We start from the raw sequence: 9,981 nt of genomic DNA on the forward strand, positions 1-9,981 counted from the left end.
GGTTGTCCTTAAGATCCTATCCTGCAGGCCAATATCAGGGGCAAAGACAGAAATAGACAGAAGAATGGGGGGTAGGTGGAGTATGAGAGGGATCCGCTCCCATGATAGGGACCCAAGAGTTCCCCTTCCCTGGTCTGGAGGGGCCTCATCTGCTGGCCTGCCGGATGTGGCTTGCCTAAAGCTCTGGGCCACAGCTTTTGGGGTCGTGGCAGGAAAGGACTGCCAGCCAGAGGCTGAAGCAGGATCCTGAGAGCAGAAAGTGAGAGGAGAGGGCAGAACCCTCTTGATCGCAGAGCTTCTAAGCCAGCAGGGTCTGGCTCCCCGGCGCCCTCTCCCTCAGGTCCCTCTCCACCATCTCCAGCTCCACGGTTGCTAGGCCCAGCATCACCTCGTGGCTCCCAGAGCAGCACTGAGGCATCAGAGACAGGCCTGCCTTGGGGATAGTTCTGCAGCTCTGGGGGAACTGAGAATCCCATTCTCACCATTCCTGCCTCTGAGCATCTGTTCTCCCCCCAAAATTCAGGACAAAGATGGGGAAGAGGGTAAGGAACTCTTCCCAACACTCCCAAGCAGGCCTGAGGCAGGCACTGGGGTCCCAAACAAGAATCCTTTCTCTCTATGCAGTCCTTTTTACTCTGGAGAGCTGCAAGCCATATTCCAAACAAATAACTAAATGGGAGATAAAGAAATCCATCTCTGACGCATGGCGGTCCCTATGCTGGAAGCATCCAGGGAGAGAACCTGTCCCCTGCCCCACAGCCCAGCTTGGCCCGCTCCCTCCTAGGGCAGCTATGGGAGGCAAGAAACCCAAGAGGTCCTATTCTTCCCATCCCAAACTCTGGGCTGGGCCACAGTCCTCTGCACTGGCCTCTCTGGGCCCTTCTCTCCACCAAACGGGCACCAGGCCACACTGCCTGCTCAGGAGTTTACAAACAAAGCCAGGGAAAGGGCTGGGGCTATCTGTGGGGAGCGGAAGAGCTCTTCTTCCCTTGACTCCAAGTCCCTCTTCCTCCCCTCCCTTCTCCAGGGCCAGAAATGGAAAATTAGGATGGCGGGCCAATGGCCCCACACAAACCAGAGGAGGGAAGCAAGAGAGAAAAGAGCCTGGGGGCACAGCCCCCTTGGTGCCTCAGGGGAATGGAAGATATAGGTAGGGATTCAAACACGCCTAAATATCCACATGTTCACATATGTTTACACAAATATGCACATGGAGAACCACACACAAACATACATATTCAAAAATATAAACACATTCAAATACCGATGCACACAAATGCTCGCCCGATACGCACAGAGTCCGGCCGGCCGTAGGGTTCCCAGTCCCCGGTCTGACTCGAACCGGCCCCTCTGCGGGTTCCTGAGTGCGCAGCCCCTGCCTTGGCCCGGCCCCCTCCAGCCCCCGCCCCGCATCCGGAACAGCTGGAGTCGGCCGGCCGGGCGGTACACTCGAGCCCGGCGCTGGGCTGGGCGGGGCCGGCAGCGGGGCCCCGGCCGGGGCCCGGGCAGAGCGCAGCGGGGAGGCCCCGGGCCGGCCCCGTTAGCGCCGGCACCCGGCCCGGCTGCCCGGTCGGACGCCTGCCACCAGGCGGGCCGTGGCCCCAGCCGGCCCGGAGAGCCGCGGCCCGAGGAAAGAGTGTGCAAGATTGCCGGAGGAGGTAAGGCTGTCGCTTCGGGCTCAAGCTTGGGGAGAGGAGCCTAGAGCCACCAACTCCTCCCTCTGCCTCTCGACTGGGGAAGTCTAAGTCCTCTGAATGGCCCCCTCCCCCAGCCCCTGGGGTCCCCCACCCCCGTGTCCCTTCTCGCCTCACCCAGGGCTGCAGAGCCTACTCGGACGCCCCGCGGGCCAGCCCGGCAGCTGCAGGTTCCCTCTCCCCAGGCGCGTGGCCCAAGGCCGCGGGTGAGGGGCAAGAGGGTCTAGGGGTACGGGCGCTGGGTCTTTGATCTCAGCTGGGCAAAGTCCGCGCTGGGCGGCGGCGGGACCCACCCAAGCTCCTGCTCTTACCTGGTCCGCGCGGCGGCCGCGTACCTCCCTGGCTGGGCTCTCGCCGTCCTTCTCGGGCGCCAAATCCCGGGTCGGAGAGCCTGAGACCTCCGGGCCAGCGCTGCCATCGCAGCCAGGCCGGTGGGAGGCGGGTGCGCCAGGAGCGCGGCTCGCAGTTTGGGGTGGGGGCGGCGGCTTTTCAGTCGCCGGAGGTTCGGGTGCAATAAAGGCGCTGCTAATGTAATTTACAAACAGCTCGGGCCGAGCGCGGCGCAGCGCCCGGACTGACAGGCGCATTAGGCAGGCTAATTCCAGCCAGCTCCTCCTACCCCCGGCCCGCTAATTAATGAGCTTCCCAACTTAGAGCCGCCTGCATTGGACAGACAGAGAGTGAAACAGAGGACGAGGGAGAGGGAGAGAAGGAGAGAGACGGGGGGAGCAGAGAAGAGAGAAGAGAGAGGGAGGGAGGGAGGGAGAGAGAGACAGGCGGAGAGAGAACAGAGAGAAATAAGAGAGAGGAGAAAGGGAGAAAGGAGAGAGAAAGAGAGGGAGAGAAGTGCCGCTGCAGATAATTGATTACTCCTCGATCAAGGCTAACTTGTTAGCAATAGTCAATTGCCCCATCTCTCCGCCTCCCCTCGCAGTACGGGATCGGCGTCCTCGCCTCGGCTCTTCCAACTGCCGCCGCCAGGACCCGGGGCCAGGAGCCGCCGCGGAGCCACCTGACACCTTTAAATAGCACCGGGGCTGGCGAAACTGGAGCCCCGTGCGGCTCGCCCCGGCTCGGGCCCCGGATTGCTGGAAGCCCCGGCGGCGGTGGCGGCGCCCGCGTCAGCGCCCTCCTCCCGGGGCCCCGTGCGGCTCTGCTCGCCTCTGCCGCTGCGCTAATCGGCCCAGCGCCCGGCCCGCGCCCTACCGGGCGCGGCCTTCTTCGCGCCCGCCGTCGTTGCCTGCCCGCGCCGCCCGGCGCCCGAGCTGCCCGCGGGCTGGGTCCCCGCGGCCCGAGCCGCCCCGGCCGGGCCCCCAAACGAGGCCGAGATGACTTCCAAGGAGGACGGCAAAGCGGCGCCGGGGGAGGAGCGGCGGCGCAGCCCTCTGGACCACCTGCCGCCGCCCGCCAACTCCAACAAGCCGCTGACGCCGTTCAGCATCGAGGATATCCTCAACAAGCCGTCTGTGCGGAGAAGTTACTCGCTGTGCGGGGCGGCGCACCTGCTGGCGGCTGCGGACAAGCACGCGCCGGGCGGCTTGCCCCTGGCGGGCCGCGCGCTGCTCTCGCAGACCTCGCCGCTGTGCGCGCTGGAGGAACTCGCCAGCAAGACCTTTAAGGGGCTGGAGGTCAGCGTCCTGCAGGCAGCAGAAGGTAGGCACTGGGTTCCCCTGCGTCCAGCAGCCCGCGCACTTCTCCCTGTGCCCCTTGCTCCGTGCCCTGTGCCTCTGCCTAACTCCTCCCGCGCCGGCCGTCAGGGCCCTCCAGCCCAAGCCGCTGCCGCTGGGAGTGGAGGTGGGTGGGACAGGACCCAAACCCTATTTCCTAGGAACCTCTGGATAGGCCAGAGTCGAGTGACCGGGGAGGGGTGGAGGGAACCCAAGAGCTTTCCGCAGTTCTGCCTGATCTGCCCGGTTCCCTCCCGTTCCCAGTGGCCTGGGCGCTGCTAGCCCTGTTCCTGGGGTGGGGAACGGAGAGCCTTTTCCTGGGACCTTTTGGGTGGCAGTAGGTAGAGTCAGGGTGATTGGGAAGAAGTGGAGGACCAACCTTTACATTGCAGTCAGAGCGTCCCTGTCTGGTTCCCTCGTGCTCTGGCGACCTCGGGTCTTTCAAACCAGCTCTTTGGTGGGGGAGCAAAGACCAAAACAATTTTTTCCTAGGGACTTCCGGTAGATGAGAAACGGGGGAGAGGGGTTTGCGAGAGTCGAAGCTTACCCTAGTCCAGGAGGCCGAATCAAATCCGAGAAGGGAACAGCGGCTGATGTCAGGCCGATGGGCCTGGGTGGGGTGAGCGACAGCCGGGTGGGGGTCTTCTCTCCCCTGGCGCAAGCCTGTACTATGGTTTCCTCGCAGGCCGCGACGGGATGACCATCTTTGGGCAGCGGCAGACCCCCAAGAAGCGGCGAAAGTCCCGCACGGCCTTCACCAACCACCAGATCTATGAGTTGGAGAAACGCTTTCTCTACCAGAAGTACCTGTCCCCCGCCGATCGCGACCAAATCGCGCAGCAGCTGGGCCTCACCAACGCTCAAGTTATCACCTGGTTCCAGAATCGGCGCGCCAAGCTCAAGCGGGACCTGGAGGAGATGAAGGCCGACGTGGAGTCCGCCAAGAAACTGGGCCCCAGCGGGCAGATGGACATCGTGGCGCTGGCTGAACTGGAGCAGAACTCGGAGGCCGCGGGCGGCGGTGGCGGCGGCTGCGGCAGGGCCAAGTCGAGGCCTGGCTCTCCGGCGCTCCCCCCAGGCGCCCCGCAGGCCCCGGGGGCCGGGCCCCTGCAGCTCTCGCCCTCTTCCCCGCTCACGGACCAGCCGGCCAGCAGCCAGGACTGCTCGGAGGACGAGGAAGACGAAGAGATCGACGTGGACGATTGAGCGGCGCCCGGGATCTGCTGCCGCCGCCGCTGCCCTAGCGCCCGTATGCCCGCCGCCTCCCGGACCGGACCGAGGGGAGCTGGGACCTCCTCTGCAACTCCCGCCTTCTCCCCTGTCCCTGGCCCGGACTCGGCTCCCGGCAGCTGCCTCTTCCTTCTCGAAGCAATAAACCCGGGCTGGCCGGCCGGGCCGGCCGCCGAGCGCGGCCTTCGCCGCCCTGGGAGCCCTCGCCGTGCAATTCTGTATGGCTTCTGTATAAATATTTAAACCGATGTAGCGGGTTCTTCCCACCACAGCCTGACTTTTTTTTCTTTCTTTTATTTTTTAAAATCTCGGAGATTTCCATGTTTTCAAAGCTCTCAGGCTGCTGGGTTTGCTGAGGGCGAGGCAGAATCGAGGGTAATGAACACTTAACCCCGCGGTCTGGAGGAGGGGGCCGCCCCGACTGTTTTGATTTTTCTCTGCATGTGGCGAATGCACCGGCCCTCTCCCTTCTCACCTCCCTTGGCCTATTGCAGTTGACTTTTTTATTTCCTTCTGCCTTTTTGCCCCGAGTGGGAAGGGGCTGAGGGGGACAGCCAGATCCCAACTTGCAAGTTTTAAATCCATCTCTCCCCGCCCCCCCACCCCGCCAGAAGTCTGTTTTCGATGCCATTTCTGTCTCCCCATGCCCACTAACGCTATTTTCAAGATTCCTCCCCACGCTCTCTCTGTTTCCTTGGACTGACTGCTAGGGTCCGGCTCTTAGGGACAAAGCAGGGGGAAACCAACCAAGCAACAAACGAAAATGGAACCCAAAGCCCTAGAATTATTTTTTACTCTTTTTAGAATTTTTTTGCATGTGACAGAGACTGAGAGGAGGCCGACTTAAGCCCTCACCCCACCTCCTCCGCAGCTCTGGGTCTGTCTTGCAGTCCTCAATGCCCTGCTCCTAGCTCGACTTGGCCAGACAAGGGTGGTCGGATGAGGGTGGGTCTCGCGTGTCCCTTCCCTGCTCCTGCCCTCTCCTCCCCGGACTGTACCCAAGGCCTCTTTCTCCGATAAATAAAGTCTTTGCCATTTTACTAGAACCCGCGGTGACCGTGTCTGAATGAGCGGGCCCTATTGGGGGAAATCGCGGCAGGCTCGCTTATCTTGCCGCTGCTCCTCGCCGGCTGCCAGGCCTTGGAGATTTGGAGTTTCAGGGCAGGCGTGAGAATTCGAGATGAAAGGAAAGCAGTAGGAGAAGACACTCCTCGCCGGAGAACACGCGGCAGCTCCCAAATGGTGGGGGGCGAGAGAAGCGGGCTTCGCCAGGTCCGGGTCAAAAGGGAGGCGCGGAGCGCTGGGAGAAAATGCGTGCGTACGTTAGGGGCGCCAAGGGTGGAAAATTAATTCGTGTGGGGCAAAGAGTGGGTGGGGGAGACTTGCACCGCGGTTCGTGCCTCCCACGTGGGACTGAAGGGCAGGCATTCTTCCCGCTCTGCCTGGGACGCCTGCTAAGCCTCCGATGTATGGCAGGTATAGCTCAGTTGGACAGCAGGGTGGAGCCTGAGGGCTCCTAAGTTGTGGTTCGCCAAAGGATCTCACCCTTGGAGGAGGAAGGACAATGAAGCTGAAGGCACCAAGGGCAGGCTGAATCGCGCGCACCGGCACGGGCACGGGGAGATGGAGCCCTAGGTGTCTGAGAATTGTGGTGAATTTCTGGTAACTTTACAAATTCCGGGCCCCAAACTCGGCTGGGGGCAGAGACATCAATCCCCCAAGGACTCTTTGGGGTCCCCGCGCCCTCAGGGCGGCTGGGGCAGGGACACAGGCAGCTTTCACTTTTCTAGACTGAGCAGGTTTCTCTCTGGGCTTTTGTTGTCGCTGGACTGGCGAGTGGCCGCTGTCACCAGAGGAGGGTCCCGCCTCCGGGCTGCTCGGCTCTCTTTCTCCGCAAAATTGATGTGAGAAATGCGCATCTGGTCTCGGGCAGGCGATGGGGCCCCGGGGCCTGAGTTGGGAACGCGCGCGTCCTGGAGGAAACTGAGAGACAGAGAAACAGAAAAAGGAGCACAGAAAGACACTCCAAAAGCAGAGCGAGAAAGTGGAGAGCCACAGAGACAGGGATGAGGAAGAGAAAGAGGAAAAGCTATACGGAGAGAGAGAGACAGAGAAAGAGGGAGAAAAAGGGAATTGGAAGAGGGGCGAGAAGAGAGAGGAGAGAACGAAAGAAGGAAACAGGCAGCGGGCAGCGGGCGGGCGTGCGGCTGGTTCCTCCTGGGCGACATAAATCGCCCTCTCTCAGGATGGATGGGTCTGTAATTCGGAGCGCGGACCATGAAGGCCGGGACGAATGGACCCGGGCGGCCGCTGACAGGCGACAATAGCCGGGCCCAGCCCCCCGCGGCTCCGGGTGCGGGCGCGGCCGCGGCCCTCCGCAGCCCAGAGCGCGCCGGCGCTGGCGACCATATGGTTTTTGAATTTTCTTCACAATTTGTAGACAATTTGATGGATTAGGTCCCCGCGCGCGCCTCCCCGGCACAAAGGCGGCGCAGGGACCGCGGCGCGGCGGTCACCCGGGCATCTGCGCCCGCCTTGCGCACCCCCCTCCCGCCCGGCCCCCGCCCCGCGCCCGGAGCCCGGGGCCGCCCGCCCAACACGCCCATGAATCCCAATGAAGCGGCCCTGGCACCTCAGGCCGCTCCCTGCTTCGCGGCCCCCGGGCTGGGCCCTGCTGGGTCCCTTTGGGTTGGGGGCGGCGGCCCTGGGGCTGAGCCCACCGGAGCTGCGGCGCCCGCGGGGCGCGCGGCTAAGCAGGCGCATCGGGGCTGAGGAGAAACGGGGCCATTTATCCGCCCGTCTAGTTAAAGCGGGTTATTTGTTTGCTTCTCCGGCCTCCCCCTCCCCTCCCCTCCCCTCCCCTCCCCCTCCCCTCCTCCCCCTCCTTCCCCTTCTGCCTTTTATTCTTTTGTCTCTAAATGGATTTAATGAGCCTGAAAAACATGACAATTGAATATAACCAAGAAATAAAAAATAACGAGGGAGGAAGGAAGGAGGAAAGGAAGGAAGGAAAGAAGAAGGGGAAGGATTAATAAAATGGAAAAATCCGTTCAATTCAGCAAATGTTTATCGTGCGTCTTTTTGCGCCAGGCCGCGCTGGGGGCTGGGAAATTGAAACGAAACAGATCCGATTCCTGCCTTCAAGGAGCTCCCAGTCTAGCGGACGAGAGACCCGCCATGTCCCCGGCGCGAACAGGAGAACTGGGCCGAGAGGCAGAGACGTGCCATTTGCAGAACTAGGAGAGATGTCATCGGGCTCAGGGTGGTGGGGGCTTCACGGAGGAGATGGCTTTGGACCCAGGCCTTGAAAAACGAGGAGGAATTCGTTGTTTCTACAGGCCAGAAAGAAGGGCGGGCGAAGGAAAGACCGCACCGCCGTCGGAGGGAAGGGGAAAGAGGAGTATGCTGGAGCCCCGGGCTGAGCCCGAGCCTGGAGGCCCGGGCAGGACGCTCCGTGCGCTCGGTCCCGCACAGTTCGAGGAACAGATTTGAGCCGCCCCATAGTCTCCTTGGCTCTGCTGGATTCGATGCCTCCGCCAGGCTGCCAGTAGCCTTCCCGAGCCCCACTGACAGCGCGCGTGGCCGTTGAGACCGGACTCCGCCTGACCGAGCACCGCGGCGTGGGGCTAGTTTCCTGGCCTCATCGCGCAAAGAGGTGGCGGCCGTGGGCAAGGGCTGAGGGGCTTGACTGTAGGTGGGAGCGAGGGGCTGGGATCCACGGAGGCCTAGGCTTCCAGCCCACTCTCTCTGCAGCTCTCCTGGCTCTTACGGGAGATGCTACCCGCGCGCAGGCCAGGGCGCTCCGACGGCGTTGGCTGCACTCCAGGCGCTACGCGGGGACCTGTGATGTGACAGGGCCTCGAATCAAAGTGCCAGCCCCGAACCTCTTAACGGGCACCTGCCAGGCCTGCATCAGGGTGCGTCTGTGTGTGATGTGTGCACTGCATGTGTGCACTCTGCGGGAGCAGGGCGTGGGAGTGTGGTATGGATCGTGTGAAGGGCTGTGGCCCTGCGCCCATTCTCAGGGCGAGGTTCACTAAGGCTTGAGACCCTCTGGGCCGTCCGCCCTGTGACTGTAGTTGCTTCACCGCCAGGGACCGTTGCAGGCATGTTTTCTCGGGACTCTGGCCTCTCTACAGACCCACTTTCGGTTCTGGCTGCCTCGGAAAAGTGGCCGGCTTTGTCTCTTCCTTTTCTGTTGGCTCCGGGGCCTCGTCCTGGCTTGCCAAGTCCCGGGACGCAGAGGGTTTGTGCTCTCCAGGCCTGGGACCCCGCGGCGCGCGGACAGGCCGGCCGCACCGCGCCATCCGGCTGGCTCGGCTTTCCCCGCTCCGCCTTTCCCGGCCCGGGGGCCCAGCGGGCGGCGCCGGGTGAGGCCGGGAGGCGCAGTTCCTTATTTTACGAGGTGTCGGGCCGGTGTCAGACGCAGCTCCGATAAGTAATACTCCAGTCTGAGGGACCAGAACGTGGTAATTAATCCCAAAGACTTAAGTGTATTTTAGTTCAGGAGAAAAAAAATCACTAATTCAATCGTCCGGAAAATTGAAGTTTGATGCATGAGTCCCCCCTGAAAGGGACGGGCTGGGGCCGCGCGCCTCCCCTCCGCCCCTGCCGGTCGCCGCGGGGACCCCCTCCTCCCCACTCTTCTGAGCCTTCAGGTCCAAGGAAGTCGACTCACCCCGCCCTGCATGTCGCCAGCCACGCTAACCTAGCGGCACCTTGGCTTTGCTTTCTACCCCAACAACCAGCCCCTCTTTCTTGGGGCCCAGAAAGCAGTTTGTGCCGAGAATACAGATGTTCCCCTAACACACACACCTGGGAAGGGACTTAAAGGAGCACAGGAGGCATAGGAGGAGTGACTAGATAAGGGGTGAGAATGGACAAGGTCAGGGGCTGCAAGACACATGGAAGAAGAGACCTGGAACCTGAGGGAACTGGGGTCACAAGAGTCAGCATGTAGTGGCTGCCGTTTAAAAGTGGAGAAGTATGGGGCTGCGAGGTGGTGCGAGTAGGGGTTAGAACTGAGGGTGTCCTGGCTGGTGGTGGTTGGGCTGTAGAAATGTGGGTGGTTGAGTAGTGTGGGAAATGGGTGCATCCTTAGACTGTACGTGCACGAATGGATGTCTCAGGTAGAGGTTGGAAGGCCTTGGGGTGCTGGAGCTTGACCCCAAGTGGATCCACAGGCTGTGTCTCCCAAAGGAGAGGCTCCTGGGACTGGACCGAAGGAAGATGGGGGTTCCTGGGTTTGGCGCATGTGCTTGAGGGGGGATCAATACTCTGGAAGGAGGAGGATTCCTGCCCTGAGTTTTCCTGGGGCCCCACTTCTGCTCTCCCAGATCCAGGGCTGCCATTGGCAAGTCTCCTTGTCTCTTCCTAAAGGCTGCCAGTCC

At 62.0% G+C, this 9,981-nt stretch overlaps 1 protein-coding gene across 1 annotated transcript; it reads left to right on the forward strand.

Annotated features, from left to right (window-relative positions):
- Positions 1–2,885: 2,885 nt before the first annotated feature.
- LBX1 (ladybird homeobox 1) lies at positions 2,886–5,637 on the forward strand. Its single transcript, XM_008512208.2, has 2 exons — positions 2,886–3,347; positions 4,047–5,637. The coding sequence occupies exons 1-2, from the start codon at positions 3,023–3,025 to the stop codon at positions 4,565–4,567; spliced, it is 846 nt and encodes a 281-aa protein (XP_008510430.2). The 5' UTR covers positions 2,886–3,022; the 3' UTR covers positions 4,568–5,637.
- The last annotated feature ends 4,344 nt before the right edge of the window (positions 5,638–9,981 follow it).

Source organism: Equus przewalskii, chromosome 1 (genome assembly GCF_037783145.1).
Source record: "Equus przewalskii isolate Varuska chromosome 1, EquPr2, whole genome shotgun sequence".
Classification (NCBI taxonomy): Eukaryota; Metazoa; Chordata; class Mammalia; order Perissodactyla; family Equidae; genus Equus; species Equus przewalskii.